Source organism: Penicillium cosmopolitanum, assembly GCF_028827165.1.
Source record: "Penicillium cosmopolitanum strain IBT 29677 chromosome Unknown utg000006l:49.0-5199605.0:1.0-5204138.0, whole genome shotgun sequence".
NCBI lineage: Eukaryota > Fungi > Ascomycota > Eurotiomycetes > Eurotiales > Aspergillaceae > Penicillium > Penicillium cosmopolitanum.
In genome coordinates, this window is record NW_026622676.1 from 5,085,600 (window position 1) to 5,102,526 (window position 16,927).

At 44.5% G+C, this 16,927-nt stretch overlaps 5 protein-coding genes across 5 annotated transcripts; 3 read left to right on the forward strand and 2 right to left on the reverse strand.

Annotated features, from left to right (window-relative positions):
* Positions 1-991: 991 nt before the first annotated feature.
* Positions 992-1,396, forward strand: N7509_006439 (nuclear transport factor 2 family protein; the record flags this gene model as incomplete). Its single annotated transcript, XM_056631076.1, has 2 exons — positions 992-1,159; positions 1,217-1,396. The coding sequence occupies 2 exons, from the start codon at positions 992-994 to the stop codon at positions 1,394-1,396; spliced, it is 348 nt and encodes a 115-aa protein (XP_056490378.1).
* Positions 1,397-3,409: 2,013 nt separating this feature from the next.
* N7509_006440 (uncharacterized protein) lies at positions 3,410-4,847 on the forward strand (the record flags this gene model as incomplete). Its single annotated transcript, XM_056631077.1, has 5 exons — positions 3,410-3,494; positions 3,589-3,673; positions 3,720-4,195; positions 4,254-4,427; positions 4,474-4,847. 5 exons carry the CDS (start codon positions 3,410-3,412, stop codon positions 4,845-4,847), a joined length of 1,194 nt encoding a protein of 397 aa, XP_056490379.1.
* A 4,180-nt stretch (positions 4,848-9,027) lies between these two features.
* N7509_006441 (uncharacterized protein) lies at positions 9,028-9,225 on the forward strand (the record flags this gene model as incomplete). Its single annotated transcript, XM_056631078.1, has 1 exon — positions 9,028-9,225. One exon carries the CDS (start codon positions 9,028-9,030, stop codon positions 9,223-9,225), a length of 198 nt encoding a protein of 65 aa, XP_056490380.1.
* A 1,669-nt stretch (positions 9,226-10,894) lies between these two features.
* N7509_006442 (putative endoglycoceramidase) lies at positions 10,895-12,411 on the reverse strand (the record flags this gene model as incomplete). The annotated part of the gene is made up of 2 exons (XM_056631079.1): positions 10,895-11,884; positions 11,938-12,411. 2 exons carry the CDS (start codon positions 12,409-12,411, stop codon positions 10,895-10,897), a joined length of 1,464 nt encoding a protein of 487 aa, XP_056490381.1.
* Positions 12,412-13,884: 1,473 nt separating this feature from the next.
* On the reverse strand, positions 13,885-14,241 carry N7509_006443 (CAZyme family GH35; the record flags this gene model as incomplete). The annotated part of the gene is made up of 1 exon (XM_056631080.1): positions 13,885-14,241. The coding sequence occupies one exon, from the start codon at positions 14,239-14,241 to the stop codon at positions 13,885-13,887; it is 357 nt and encodes a 118-aa protein (XP_056490382.1).
* Positions 14,242-16,927: the final 2,686 nt, after the last annotated feature.

Genomic DNA, 16,927 nt, shown 5'->3' on the forward strand with positions numbered 1-16,927 from the left:
TGTGGACCTGCAGACGTGGACGGACTATGTAGCGGATGAAGGAAGGGGACGGGCGGGCCTCGGCGGTGAATCAAAGGTTTCCTATGATGCAAATGGGTACAACTGGGTACAACTGCGGAATTTGTCCCGAGTCCCCGAGAAAGTTGTGGAGAATCCTCAGACGGCGGGATTTTTCAAACAACCACTCCGCGGGTAGCGTACTCGTGGGCACTGTAATCCTACTAGTACTACAATATGAATATTTATCCATGGATACACCTCAGATAGCCTGCTACCACCGAGAGCACCCTTACCCGTGGACAAGAGCAACTTTCATATTTCTCTTCTTTGCCCCAGGTGCGGATAAAAATTGGAAGTTGAAGCTACTAACCTTGGAACTAGGGTACTGTTTGCGGGGTACCCAGCAGTATCCCCTATATACCATATGGATATACATACCAATTTCAACGTACACTTCAAGTTCCTTCGAGTTTTAGTTTGGATCTCGGTAGTGGGTAGGTAATAATATATATATTTTAATGCTAGTATGGGATATGTCATTTCCCCTAGGCCTTTCCTGGTAGAAGCCTCAGTCCACGGGTGTATACTAGTTAAACTTCGCCCACATCGGTCGCGTCCACATCGGCAGCAATACTACTAGGTACTAACTAGCAGTTACTAGTAGTTCCCACCCCGTGCCCAGTCCACTCGGCAACTTGGCAAGTAGTATTTATCTACCAGTCGGTAGATAAATAGAATGAAATAGGCACATTCCAGGGCTGTAAGTGAAAAATTAAAACTTTCTTCTCATGGCATATTCAGCTCGCAGCATATCGTCTTGGAGATGATGCTATCCTTAACCTTGTTCGCTCTTCATTTGAGCACGATATTTATCGGGCTCACATCTGCCTTCTATCCTCGTTCGGAAGGGGCCAACACAGATTACATCAGAAAATTTATTTGTCCGACAACCACACACGCTTTCCTAGACCAGTCTGACCTACAGGAAGCAATGGATCGGTTTGCACATATTTTCTACATCGAGAAGGATGTCAAGGGGGCTTTTGATCAATATGTTGCAGCGAATTATGTTCAGCATAATCCGAATATCCTTGATGGGAGAGACGAAGCTATTGAATCCCTGAATCCATTATTCAGTGAAGGAGGGGATACATTCGAGGTAATTGGTTCTTATCTGAAACTTATTAAGAAAGCAATTCACTAATATTAAGCACAGGTTGCGAGAGTGATGGTCGGCCTGGAGTACACAACAATTCACATCAAGGCATTGACGGATGGACAGGCGCCATACAATGTTTATGACGTCTATAGAACCATTGGCTCTTGCATTGTGGAACACTGGGATTGTATGGAAGAGATCATGAACCAAACAGTTTCCACTCATCCTTACTTTTGAATTAAGAGCACTAGATCCAAATACCGTGTATTGCTAAGTAATAGATCGCAAAACCTGCAGCTAAGCTACACAAGACAAATGGTTTCATTAAATTTGTACGTCTGTAGATAGTCGATGGCATAGTCTCTATGATTATAGGATTGACGTGCATTACCATAAGTAGTGTTAATCACAATGTCTACATAGCTAGCAATTTCTGCAAGCATGAGATCGGGGAAATGGGACCAGGCCTTGAAATCCCGCAACTGTTTTTGTATGAAATTTGCATGTTGGCCAACAAGGGAACTGTCAATCAAGAAACTCGAGATACTACGAAGAGCTCACTTAATGCGATCTTGCAACAAATCAAAGTATAAATGCTAGTACAGCTGCTAAGGATGAGTAGGCCAAGCAACTTACTGAAGCCCTGGGATAGGTTCATGTTTGTTGAGGCAGGATGCCTCAGGCCATTCACGATCGGCCTATGTTATCACAACCTCCCTCCTTGTTAGTCAGTTATTATTATCATACATTTCACCAACTCTCTCAATATTCATGGCAGTATTCAATATTTGCCAGTAATTTTAAAAATAACGCAAGATTGAAATCCAGGTTGGCTATTACGGCCTGGCCATGCCCCAAGACTTGAATATGCCGTGTTTCAATCGACGGTCGTTACATCACGGCGGAGTATCTCCACTTGGCAGCCCTTACAGACCAATCGGATTCTCCAACTCCATGAAAGTCCCACCTGGGCAACGTTGGAGAGTATCTCCTGCCTGCTTGCGTGCCTGCCTGACTGACTGGGATACAAGGTGCACCTCCTCCCATTTAGACTCAAAGTAAAGGTAACCATAAATTGATCCAAATCAAGCTGTGCGAAGGCCCTGCTTCAATTCGAATGTATATAGTTGTAGAATTGTTCGAACTAAAAGTGCTTGATGGTAAGTGGGAGGTGGAATTTCTGGAATTTTCGGCAAATTGGGGAAAAGGGGGATCAACAAAGGCTGGACCGGCCTGTGCCTGTTGCCTGACCCATATACTCCGTAATTTCTATTGCATGGATTTCAATTCCCGTGCTGATCTCTGTTTTGAAGTTTCTGCTCCTGAAGTGCTTAGTCGATGAAGGGCCGGAGACAGGAATATAAACAGTGTGAAGCTATGCTATCTGCCATTTGGCATTTTCATGCGAAGATTCACTTTATTGGGTAGCTGATAATCTGGATAATTTTCATTTCTCAGCCAGAAAGATGCCGGTAAGCTTTGTAAGCATCTGTAGGGAACGAGAAAAAGGATGAACACATTTGACGCGTAGTGGGGCCTGTGATCAACCGTTTTCCCAGAAAACACGACAGATCTCTCATATAATCCTGCTCCCTATCTTCAACTCAATAATTTCTCCATTCATCTTCATTCACCCTAGTCACTCATTTATCTCTATTCACCTCAGTCATTCATTACCATATCTGCAGAGCCATTCGCTCATTCACACTGCGTTGCAGGCCGAAAAAAAAAGAAAGCCAAAGAACAGATCCAACTTATTCAACGACTCCTGAAAATTCAACATTTTCGATCGTCTCCGAATCAAATTTGCATGGTGCTTGTACTCGATACTGAAGAACAAACTGCAGCACCTGCTGCGGGTATGAAAGTATTGAGCAGACACGAACAACCTGCAGTTCTTCTGCATGATCTTCGTTCTGGGCCTGAGCCTGAGCCTGTGCACTTTTGCAACCATGACATAGAAGCCGACCTGCCACCGGAGCTTTTAGCTCCCGGACCTCGTACCACCCCCGTCCTACGTTTGTTGAAAATATAGTGAATCCCCGAGAGACTCACTGCACGCTGAGGCGCCGGAACTCTAGTGAATTGGTTCGATACTTTGTACGTCTATCCCTGAAAGGTTCTCTTTGTCTCACTCTCTTTTTTTCCTTTTTCTTTTTTGAAAATCAAAAAAAAATCAAAATCAAAATCAAAGTATTGAGGTTAATAATGGTGCTAGCATGGACCTCGTGATATGAACCAACACACAAAATGGCCCATAGCCTTCCGAATGCACGGCAGTGTGTTGCCAAAATTGATTATTCCGCTTATTTTCGTGGCAATTTGGTCGACGACTGTGACTGTAGTCTGCAAATATATTTACAATCGTCGGTCCTTTGTACCCGAAAGTTGCCAGTGGATAATGTATAACTAATACCAAGTTTTATTAGTCGGAATTGACAACATACTGCTGACCGTTACCGGGCTCGTTGTGGGCCTGTCGCTCTCATTCCAAAGCTCTAATGGCTATGAAAGGTAGCAATATTCCATTCTATACATTCAAAATACTTACAGAATGCAGATGGGCCTCTGGGCGAAGATATTGGACTTTGCTCCACCAGTCATCCCGAAACCTTGCGCGTACCATCTGGATCAATATAATCGAACGTGATGGAGAGCTTAGGAAAGAGGACCTTCTCCAAAAGTTGACTGCAATAAATCTGATCCTGGCCTTTGCAGTGGCACTTAAGCACAAACTTCGTTTCGAGCCAGATGTTGGATATGATGATCTGGCAGGCTTAGTGGGGCATCTGAATACATTTGCCAAAGAGGCTCACGACACCCAACGCCTTGTGCCTCCGCAGAAATCCCTTTGGAAATCCGTTGGAGAATACCTATCTCTTTCATTCGCCGAGTCAAATCCAAGGAAACAGATCAAAAGGGCAAAAAAGCCTCTAGGCCATCTGCCGTTGGAGATCCTAAATCATCTCTCGGTTTATATCAACGAGTGTATCTCCAATGACACGCTTTCTCAGAGCGTTTATCAGACGCAAGCGGGTGAGATCAGATATTAATATATCTACTTGACTAGCCAAACTCTGACTAGGTAGCCTAGTGAACTGCCTGACTTCTCTCACTGAAGTCGTCACTGGCACAGAAAGCGTCCTAGACACTCCTCTCCCAGCGGCGTATACTATATCGATTGCACAGATTACTTGGATTTATGTGCTGGTTCTTCCATTCCAACTCTATGGCTCTCTATCCTGGGTTTCAATCCCAGGATCAATTGGTAAGTATAGGTTCCTCGACCGTCACGACCTACTAACATGTCGAAGCCGCCGCATACGTCATTCTTGGTATTGCTGCCATTGGCCGCGAAATCGAAAACCCCTTTGGTGATGATGTCAATGATCTTCCCCTCGATTCATACTGCCATCAGATTGCCCAAGAGCTGGATGTCATCACAGCATCCCCTGCACCTAAGGTTGAAGACTTCACTGCACACGAAGATAACCTCCCGCTCTATCCGCTAAGTAAGGACGGGTATTCGGGATGGAAAGATCGAAGTGTTGACGAGATCCGATCAGCCTTGAGAGCAAAGGTTATTGCCAACACCACCCCACTCAATGGCTCAAGTTATACCACCTTGAGCAGTACTGCCAGTGCAGTTATGAGTAGCAGCCGGCAGTGTATCTCTCCCTGTGGTTAGTCAGGTGTAGATTGAGAGAAGACTTGTTTCATATCTATACCTGATGAGAACTGCGTTCGCATTCTTTGTTCCCATTTCTTGCAGCCCCTGGCGCCCTCAAAGTGCAAAGAAAAATTTCCCACTATTTCTCTTGTTTGAGATTGTTTCCTTTGTCAAAAACTTGCTGTTATTGCTTTATCTTCGCTTCGTTCGTGATTCCCAAATTGCCGAGAGATTTATTTCTCAAGGTTGGGATCGTGGTATTTGGATCAAACTATCACAGTTATTGCTGTGTTGAAAGGTCTTTTATTCTCGGCGTAAATTGTTCGGTTTGAATTTAAACAGACTGTAAAGAAAGAAAATTGAAAAAAAAAGAAATATCGACCGATATAGAAAATTCCACATCGTACAGTTGGAGGTCAAGTTGAAGTTGGGATGGTGTTTGTTGAGTGATGGCTAGTATGCTATTGACCCGCTCCAGGGCTGGCACATATTTGCATACACTATATACCAATAAAAAGTGCTAGTAGCTACGTAGGCCAAGAAGGCTGGGTCACTAGTAGCATTAGTACTACCTACACTTTGCACGAAACATTAGTTAGGGCATGGACTCCTTGTAGTATATAATTGGTCTTTTATTTTTGCTAGAAATGACTTACAATTAAACTAGAACGTTTTGATGACACATTAAGTAGTTGAATGAGAGGTAGAACGCAGTCTGGGACGAACTTGATCGTTCGCCTTTGTTGAACGCCCATCATGAATCACAATTATGCAGTCAGGGAAATTACTATCCTTAGAAAAACCGCATAATCAAATCTACCGAGTCACAATTGTACCCTAGTATCGGCAAGTTGTAGTGACCGTCAGTGAGTCCAGAAGATCCCTTTAGGAGCTGAGAAGTGGAGTATAATGCACCAATTCCTCTTTTTCCAGCCCCAAGCACATGCTCTTTGCAACTCTTGCATGCGGTCAAAACGACATTACATTTGAACAAATCAGGAAAGAAAAATCAAGAAAGGGAAGCAGGAGCAGTTTGCAATTTCTGAGTTAACCGGTACTGTTGCCAAGCGCCTGATACTGCTGAATCGAAAGCTTTGTGAGAAGGGAACCAAAGCCCACCTTTTGAGGTGGGATAGCTTGAAGAGCACACCGGCACCACAATGAACGCCGGTAATCCTTTTTTGTAAAGAAATATTGCTGGAGGATCCACAGCGGATTTATCAGAATCAGCTTCATCGCAGAAGCATTAGTGTGCTTGTCTGCATAGACCAACGACTGACAAATTCGCTTCGCAAAGACTTCGCTGCGTGCGTCGACTCTAGAAATTTCTCCACTAACTCCCTGGTCCGAAGAGCCGGACCAATCAGTAAGTGTGGATTCATGACCAAGGAGTGGACAGTTATACCGGGGGGGGACATGATGAACGGGAATCTTGAGCAACCTCGATCGTGGTATTTACCAATCTCATGAACTTAGAAGCTTCGTAATTCAAGACAAAGAACCCGGTCCAGCACAGGAGGAAAAGTTGGCAGGAATATCGGTTAGAAAACATAATGACCTCTGGAAACGTGTCTTCAAGTTCCGGATGATCTGCAACAAAAGAAAGTTCGCCAGATTTAGCCGCTCTGAATATAAAAGAGCAAGACTTCTGACTGTGCAAAAGTTCGAGATACCACTGTCGAAGTTGGTGATATGTGTCTCTGAACTGGGCAAGGAACATATGTTCTGCAAGAACTGTCTGCTGGGATTTATCATGAAGCCATTCCAACCTAGGTAGAGTGAGGACAATGCTCAAAAGCTCCTCGAATGGCTCATTCTTTGAAAAGATTTTGTCATATAGAGAGTTTTGCGGGAATGTGACTTTGCGGCGACCTATGCTTTCATAAAACTATCAAAATGTAAGCCATCAGAGCCGGCAAAGTGTAGAGACTATCACTTACCCCTAGTGTTCGTACAAAGCATAATATGCTTGAGTCAACATGGGTGTCTGGTGCACGAGTCGCAATAAGGTTGCACGCGGCACGCACATGAGTCGACCATGAAGATTGTTGGAGTGGATGGTAAACCTAGTAATATGTCAAGACATGGATATGGATTATAAACCCGAAATGAATCGTATACCTCATACATGCTAAGAATTGCCGCACAAATAATGACATCTTCAGTGGGGGGTTTTGCCATCTTTCTACGGACCCCCTCAAGCAGCAACTGATAATATCTCAAGCTCAAATGTACGAGATGGTTGTCGCCATGAACCTGTCCTAAGTATACCAGGCTGAGTGCAGTAGAGCCAATATCGATAAAAGCGCTTCTGATATGATGGCTGGGTAAATTCTCAAAGTAGGAAAATGTCTGAAGACTAGTCGAGTTTGTCGGAATAAACTCCGCAAGGAAATATGCTAGAAATTGGATCTGGTATAGACAGCCCGGGGAGGGGACTTTTGGAAGACGTTCCACCCCAAAGAGTAGTTGATGCCATGGAGTACCGGTTGCCCGAGTAGTGGACAAAACAACCGATTTCGCTCGAGGAACATGGACCAAAATACCATCTGGATAACGACGTACGCACGTATACTTAGACTTAGAGCATCTTAGGCATATCGGGTATTTTCTATCACACTATATGCAGGTGTTAATGTATGAAAATTCGCTTTCCAAGTCTTTAATATACCTTGACCTTCCGCTTCCTGCACGTGTCGCAACAGTCGGATTTCCAGGCAGGTCGCATCCTAAATCTGATGACGTGGTACAGAACTGAGTAGATAGGACCAGTGAAAGATTCAAGTAATGACAAGAGCCACACGCTTATAGTTTACGTAGCAGAAGTACCGCTCCGGGGTAGAGTAAAGTCAACTTGAAAGTGGGGAAAGAGTTGTTTATTATGCTGCGGGGGATCTTTGTGTTTGGGTACATCATTGCATATACTAGTTTAAGTTGTCGCGCACTGCTGCCCTACTTTAAATGGCGCGTCACCTCTGACCATCTCAAGATTTCTGCACCCCGAGAGGCCCAATTTACGCAGCAAGAGGGTGGATTCTTAGCCTTCAAAAGATAGTCAAAGTCCGCCGCAGCCCCCAGGGCCTTTTAGGTAGTTTTTATGGTCGTCGGAGAGGGAATTTATGAAAGAATCACGATCGTCCCTGTCTGCAGTCTAATTTTAAGCGAGGAGCGCATCAGACCCTCGTCTAATGTTGTGGCTCGGTAACTAAGATATCTGCGCTTGCGGGCGGACTTCATTTAACAGTCTTAGCACAGCAACACGGACCCTCTACATCGGTCTAAGAAGTCTTCTTATTCGCGGGTGGCCCTCGTTCTGAGGGCGGAGCATCGGGTCGCTCTTGCCGGCCCGCAATGTTCAGCACTGGCGGGTCATCAAACTGCATGAACCGTCGAAAGACGTCACGAGGCTCAAAAATTGCGATAAAAGGATTTACTCATCAGCGTTCTCTCGGGGAACCACATTGTTTATTGGCTATTAGGATTGAAGAGTCCGCATGTCAGCACAGCGCCCCTTTGGGTGCGCTACCTTGATGACACGTCCTTAGGACTAATCAGGTAAGCCTTGGAGTAGCGGGCGAATTTTGAGTTTCGACGCAAAGACCGTCACAGGGGGTCTGAGCATGGATGCTTACTTCCAAGACTTTCTGGGCAACAATTCTGAGATATATCTGGAAGAACCCCCATCGTAATTACCAAGATCCTTTGAAATTCAAGTTTGTGGCCGGCAGGCAGATGCTTCGCTCCTACCTAAGTATTACTAGTAATTTCCAATATTATGCTGTACTATATATTCGACCGAGGAGGTCTGCAAGTGAGTACCTATGTTTGGGCTAATTGGGATCTCCAAGAATAACATAATGGAAATTTCGAATCTCGTATTTATCTGAGGCAAAAATACCCTACCTTGGGACATCAAGTGGAGTATGCAAGAGCTCGGTGTAAACCCCAATGTGATTGGCCCGGACCAATAACTTCAGCTTAGATCTAAAAACACCGTGACTGCCCAGGAGGCTCATGATGATCCCGCCCTCAGAAACGCCCCGGCGAAGAGTAATTCCAAGGCTAGTACCTGGGCAACTGCTCAGGTGACGCCGCACATCCATAAATATATATACCGCGCAAATTCTCTTCTGAGGACCTCCACGCAGCGCCTCCAGGTCGGAAACAGAATCTTCCAAGGTTGGAGTTACTAACTACCATGGAGCGTGCCAGTGAGATTTACTATGACTTTACAATATGGAGCTGCTGCACATCATCAAATCTCAGCTCAGAACCATCCTCTGAGAACGAATTCTCATCCAAAAAATTCGAAGGGAATGCCGGTACAAATCTTGTCCAGCAACTTTCCATGTATCTAGATCAAGTTGCCGACTCGTCTGTTGGGTCAGTTGTCTGAACTTCAAGTTCTACCATAGAATTACCTGGAATATTAATTATTAGGCAGAATTATTCAGATTGATACTTATAGTGACGCCATGGACAAAGCACTACTGAGCTATTTCCCCAAGTTTCCGATACACATTCTTAAAAAGGTCAACCCTCGCAGGACCGATAGGCAAGATCTTCCAGAGATTCCAAGCGCCAACAAAGACGCTGGTAGTATGTCAATGCTAGAAACATTTTTTGTGTCCATCTAGGATAACATGGTTCATTCAGGTATACTTTCCCTTTTAAACTTTCCCTCATGCGCAGTCCCTTCGAATGCCTCTAGCTACGCCGGTACCGAATATTATCAAATTGCTACTTGGATTCTGCAAGCACCAGGGGGCGGTCAAACGGTTGAAAGCCCAAGACCTCTGCATGAAACCAATATATGGCTGATTTGCACAAATCATGGCGTACCCAAACGCCTTTCTGAGCACTACTTCAATGGAGAAAATCCGACCCGATGGGTTCGATTACGAAATCAACCATTGTGGATATTTGCCGATATATTGCATGTCTTTGGCGACTGGACCCAAGTTTGGAACGGCATGAACCAAAAATTTGGAAATTATCATCGCCAGATTTATCAACTTGAAAATATGCCACCTTTGCGAAATTTAACACTGGAGCTTCACAACGAAGCTGCTGACGTGCAGTGGCTGCGTAAGCAGCTCCGTGTTCATTCCGCCGCACTTACTCGATTGCTCTACTTAGGCGCGTGCGTTACTTCAGAGGACTCTACACAAAGGAGGCAAGATCCTGCAGGGAGGAGACTGCAAGCCCATCTCGAAGACATCAAATATCACGAGGAAACATCACAGGATGTCATTAGACAGCTGGAAAATATGATAAATCTAGTAATTATCCCCCTTTCCCAAGTTTCTAAGCTACCAACTAATATGAATTTGCCAACCAGGCCTTCAATACTGAAACAATGAACCAAGGCCAAGCAATGGAAAGATTAAATTTTTTTGCATTTGGATTTCTTCCTCTAGCCTGGGTCGCCGTAAGTCTGGGATTGTTCGCCATACTGAATGCGTATTTTGACGAAGCAATAAACCGACAGAGCATTTTCGGAATGACGCAATTCTATATATCAGCCGTCTGGTATCCTCTGTGGGCACTCGTTGCGCTGTTAGTAGTGTTCTTGATTTCACGTTCTCTCCGAGTTCATGGTTTTATTTGGTCTATGCGTGGCTTCTGCATTCTATCCTGGCTTAAAGGAATATTTTTAAAGTCAGTCAAGGTAGCTAGAAGATCATCCAAAGTGTCGTTTCCCAAGGATAGCCTTGGAAGTGAGGTATAGCGCGTCAATCGATCTTATATATTTAAACATTAATTGCAAAGGAGGGTTATATGTCAGAATAGCGCCATAATTAATGCTCAGACAGAGAATTCATGATCCCGATATGCCGTTTTATTTTAGTAATTCTAGCGGCACTTTTATTTTACTCGGGCAATGGAGAAATTGCGTATGTAACAAAATACCCGTTGATTTCTAGTCTTACCACAATATTCTGTGGGAGCTTCGGAGTATTTATGGCTCTCAACATGAACACCGGCATTATTAGCGACTCAGTCGCCCACATACGGACACGTCAATTACTTAGCAGAGATCGTGATTGAAATTTCCGTGGTATTCATGATATCCGGGGGTGGAAAAGGGCCAAGGTACGTTTGTCGAATGCGTACTGTAGTAGGCTGCCCTCGGGAGAGACATGAACATCGTATCCATTGGGGAAGGTGGACGGGGGAAGAATAATCTCAGTGGGTGCAGAAATACTGGGATCAGATGTGAACTGTAGATTAAAATTTCCAGAGCTTTCGGAAAAGCTGAACCTAGTGGGATTTCCTGCGACAGCGGCGGGATATGCACGGCTATAGTGCTTTGCCAGTTCAGGATAAGGACGGCCAGATGTGCCATTGTACAGGTTCTCGTAGGCCCAGCCAATCCAAGAAACCATGCTTGCATCGGTTGCTGCCATGGCATCTGTCAGATCCTGCATCTGCTTCTCATTGCCCATCCAGAATGTAAGCTCGGTCAGAACACCTGCGGTCCTAAGACGCTCATTATCCTTATGGCGGTTATTGAGCGTCTGAGAAATAGAGCCCAGCTGCGGCGGGCTATAATAATGAAATGAATGCACTGACTTCGAGCCGTCACCGAGAGGGACATTCTCGAAACCAGATAAAACGTCCAGGGTGGCCCCTTCAAACCATATCAGCGTGTCATTGTCCACGGTACGAATCTGCTGAGCCGCTCGATTCCAAAGCCCCTCTAAGACCTTATGGTCAGCAACACCTGGTACCAACAATGTCGGATTTGCCCATGTGTCGCCTACCCACGGCTCATTCAACAGGTTATAGCCTACCACGTTCGTTGCCTCGTTATATCCTGACGCTAGCCTTTTCCAGAACGCCGCAAACGCATTTCCCAGCCCGTCGTAGTCGTTATATAACCGCCCAAATGCATTACCAACCGCCACAGATGTATAACTTAAAGACCAGTCGACAGTATCGCAAAGTGACTGTGGCGTTGGAAAGCCATTTTCATTCACAGGAAATGAAGTTGGCTTGAGAGGAAGTGGATATCTCTTGGTGCTCGGTACCCAATTTTCCTTCACAAACCACTATGGGGCGGTGTCAGTATCGATAATGCCAATGTGCCCTGACTTTCACTTACATCTGGTACGCCATGTCCACAAAACTGCCGTGAGAGACAGTCCTGGTGTACATCCACTAGAACATAGATACCCCGGTCCTCAGCAATCTTGGTCTGCTTCTTCATAATATCAAGAAATGTCTGGTTGTATGATCCTCGTACAGGCTCAGCGCCGGCCCAGCTGTGACCCAGTCGCACGATGTTTACACCCAGATCATGCAGGTTTTGAACATCTTGCTCTCCAAATGACGAGACCCCAGGTATCCACTCAAACGGACGATGCCATGGCGGCTCTTTCATCACAACGTTCGTTCCGTGGAAGAACCGGGTGCGGCCGAATTCGTCGATGAGCTGATGCGTATTTTGGTCCACACGATTGATACGTGCCATAGCAGGATTTGTCTTGTACCAACCGTCCGGATCCTGAGCTAGCGCATCAGATAGTAGTATGCCGATCACAGTGAGCAGCGATACAGGAACGATAGAGGCGAGCATTTTCACGGAAAATAAATTGCCCAGCCAAGCGTAGGAGCAGAAAGAAAGGAAACTTGATAAAGGTACATTCAGGAGATAGTAACGACTAAGCGAGGATAGGGGGTTATAAATGACATCTGTTTGTCTCTGCATAAAATAATGTTACATTTTGTCGATCGAAGTGGAGTTGATCTTGATTAGCGTCAATAGTAAATGTACTCAGCACCCACCGCTTTTGTGCCCCTCTCTTTGCAACCGATCTAGGCAATAATCACATGTTATACGGTATGATGGATTTCTGGTACTGTAAGCGTTGATCCAATCTTGCATCTTTTTCCAATCCTGTCCTTTTAACTTGCTTGTCCAGGCGGATCTCAGAATCTTCAAATTCAGATTCAATAGTCGTCTAGGTTTAACCCGTGAAAGATATTGGATTCCAGAAAGTAATACTACGGGAAAGCAGTCGGACTCTGATAAGATCCGTTCTTCCGTAAAATACCTCGGAGGCTTTTTGCGCCTGTTTTTTCTAAATCTGTTGAGCGTGGTATGTAGTCTCGCTCTGCGACCTTTTATGGTCGGGTTTAAGTGACATTACCATTTTTTGCTACAGACGCACTAGGTATAAGAGTTGGGGAAAACAGCCAGTTGCTAAGGTAAATAAGGGTAGTACTGGTACTAGTACTAGTAGTATGAATTCATGGACAGTACTGCAGGTACCACAGTATATAGATAGAAGATCTAGTACTTTGAAAGCACCGCTGGGCGGGTCTACTCTATTGACAAGGAATCTCCTTTCACTGCGAGGATGCTCAGATACTCACAGAGATCAACATACGGCGTAGCATACGCCGCAGGGGAAGTAGTAGCGGTTCGACGAAAGTAATAGCTTGAGCAAAATATGGAGGAAGCTGAGATGGAAGGCTAGATACAGTAGGCGTGGACCCCCAGTGGGTGCCATAGGGATGAGGCATCAATGAATGGTAACAACACCAGTTCGTTACATTCACCATGATGGTGAGAACATCGTACAAAGCATCGGCGACAGCCCTTGAGACGAATTTGTTGGCGTTGACGAATGGAATGAGTGATGAAATGTGTAGATTCTGACAACAAAGGAGCGAGCTGGCTGAAGCTCCGCATCAACAGTTAGTAACGAAAACGATAATGGTCAGGTCTCATGAAAAGAAGTAGATGTTTCTATTGTAGTATGCTCGGAATTGGTATAATAAGCTGGTGTGACTTCAACGATGTCCGTAACTTGCGTCCTTGAAACCACTCCATTTTTTGCCAATAAGATAACATCAATGCCAGAACCAAAGATAATCATTGTAAATGTAATCGCGTACTAAGTTATAGCTGATGTTTCTCCCGGTTGAGCTAGAGCTTTGTTGAATGCCTCACTTGTCACCATCTAGTGCCGAGAAATCAGTCTCTCGACAGTATTCACGGAACGATGTCATTGTCAGACCAAGCTATAGAAGGTCAACCATGTCATTAACTAGAAACAAGATCGAATAGGATATAACATACCTTGTTTGGTCGCACAACAGCAGAATCAGCACCTTCGTACCCAAACTCATGTGCGAATAAAACTTTCTGAGCAAATTCGTGACCAAGACCTCCAGGGAGCAACTTGCAGAATCGATCGCAGGAAAGCTCGTCATAGCCACCATACTTGAAACCTTGAGTTTCACAGAAGATTCGGAGATAGTCTGACCATTGTATATACTCTTCAACAGCAAATAGATTGACATTCGGCTCGGACTCTGCAACTGCCCTGACGCAAGAACCGAAATCCTTGCGGACGTGTCCGAATGGAATGCCCTTGTCACCTGGGCCAATTCCTGACATTCGCCAGGTGACATCAAGTTCCTATCTGACAGGTCAATGCCTCCAAATACACCAGGGATTGTAAATAAAAAGGTTCTGAGGGGGCGATTCAATGCTTCATACCTTATTCGGAGTTGTAGGAAGTCCCCACTCCCAGGGGAGCTGAAAATAGATGGGCGCCTGAACCTGCGAGAATTTTCCAGCCAGAGCAGGGAGACTCCGCATAGATGGCAGCTTCTGCTTTAGAATCCATGTGATTGGCCGGGCTGCATCTTCTCGTAGTTTTCTAGATCTTTGAAGATTGTCCAGACGTCGGTGACACCGAAAATAATGTCGGCGCCCACAAAAGCTTGCCTCAAGGATGCCACATCATCAAGGTCACCTTTTACCATTTAAACACCTTTTATCTCCCATTTGTTTGCAATATCAGACGTAGGATTGCGCGTCACACCACGAATTCTTCAACCCGGATTCGAAAGGTAAGCGTCAGCGACGGAGCTTCTCTTCAGCTTGAGCGTCAGAAGACCCGGGGATACCCAAATAAATCTGATCTGGAGGGGCGATTACTGGTACTCACTTGCACGCCGGTGATACCGAGAATAACAATAAGTTGTGACATATCTTCCGCTGTAATCAGATCATAACCACGCCTAGGACTAATTCACTTCAAGTTCAACCTTGGAATGAAAATGCTTTTGGGCTTCTCGGGGTCCAATAATAGGTGAGTAATATTCAATAATCTCTCAACATCTATATCCTGACACGGGCAATACCCAACTATTTATATCTTGGACTCCTGGCCGAATAACGCATCGTGAGACATTACCAAGCTGTACTCCTGGCTTCCTGGTTAATAATTTGCGTATCCGTTGTCGATGGCTTGGTAATAAAGGACTGAGGCGAGGAAATTATCCATAAAGCGATCTCGTGAGTGTCGATATTGCGGGGCATTATCATTTGATTTGTGATCGATCAGAGGGTTTGAACCTTTCTCACGCTCAAAGAAGCTAGACTGAGATCCATTGTGTTTTCGAAATGCTGTGTGTGCTGATAATCTGTATATCTCCCTGTATATCCTGGTTTCTTACTGTACAGCTGAAAAGCCCAGGAGATCGCCCGCACAAACGCGCCACATTATACCTCCAACGATGAAACGGGGTTTGCTATGAAGGCATCCTACTGGCGAGTCAGGAGGCGCTTCCAAGGGTGGAAATTGCGGGCCGGCGGTTGAGGCGGAGCGGCCCTAAAAGAAAGCGGGCGGAACCCAGCTCCACAGGAAAGTTTGGCGAGGAATTGGGAAAGTCGAAAGGCATTTTTCTTAGCGCTGTGGCAAACGCCGCCAGAGGTGATCATCGAAGACAGAGCGAACCTGCCGTGAATTGTCATGACCAGATCTTGATCAAAGCCTCAAGAGAGAGACTCGTCATTAAGTACCTTGTTGATTGTCCCCGAGATACATTCCATTCATTCAAAGTGAAGATTTGAAATTTAGATGTCAAGTTAGCTTCTGAACTGGATTCGCAAGAAATGAACTCTAGTTAGGCTGCATACGATCTAGTTTGAAAATGGACCAGGGGGGTTGTTTTCTAAAGGGATGTATCGCAGGGAAGATACAGAGATACAGCGAGAGTAATGGTTTCCATTCGAGGACTGCCTCACAAGAGCAGGATGGGATTCATCCAATATCATTAACACAAAATTTGCCATTAGATAGGCCGATAGTAGGTATGATATACCCTACTATTTGGAACAACTCATTCCTTACCGATCAATATAACTTTGCCAGGAACGAATTTCGTTTCGATACGCGCCGAAACTCAGCTACAGCAGGGCTCACAGGCTTCAACGATACCGGCTCTGATCTTCCATGTCCATTTGTTCGACATTTTGGTATCCTGCAGCTCGTACACTCCCACTTAGACATCGCCAGAACCCATATCAACTATAACCCAACCCGACCCAACCCAGCCCAAAATGAGTCAACCCAAAACCCAAAACCCACATGGGGACCCAGTGGGTCCCCATTTTGGTGTAAAAAGAACAAATATGCTAAGTATTTAAATACAGTCTGTATTAGATCTGTTTTTAGGTCTTATATATAGGTATTTTTAGTTTTTTATTTAATAATATTATTATTTTATATTATATATATATATATTACAGGTTAGAAAGGTTAAAAATAGTATATTAAAAATTAAATTAAATTACAGAGTTCTATAGTAAAGATAGTGGTATACCCTACTAGATTATATATATATCTTTATATAAAGTCTTACTTTTTTAATAACTTTTTTGATACTTAATATTTAGATCCTAAATTTTAAATATAGAATAATTAATATTAGATAAAGCTATATATAAAATATTAAGATCTAAATCCTTCTAGAAAAAAAGATATAGAACTGGTATTCGAATACAGTACATAAAAATTATGAAAAATTATAAAAGAATTATGCCAAAATGGGTCTAAATGGGTCGATATGGGTTACCCATTTATAACCCACTGGGTTTTGGGTTGGGTTGGGTTCTAGCTACTATAACCCAAAACCCAGTGGGTTGGGTTTTGGGTTGGCATGTTCAACCCAAAATGGGTTATGGCGATGTCTACTCCCACTTGAAGCTAAGTTAGATACCACGCGGACCCAAAAAGTTGGATTTTTCCATAGTATCAACTTTCGATGGTGCCACTTGCTTACTGATCTGCACT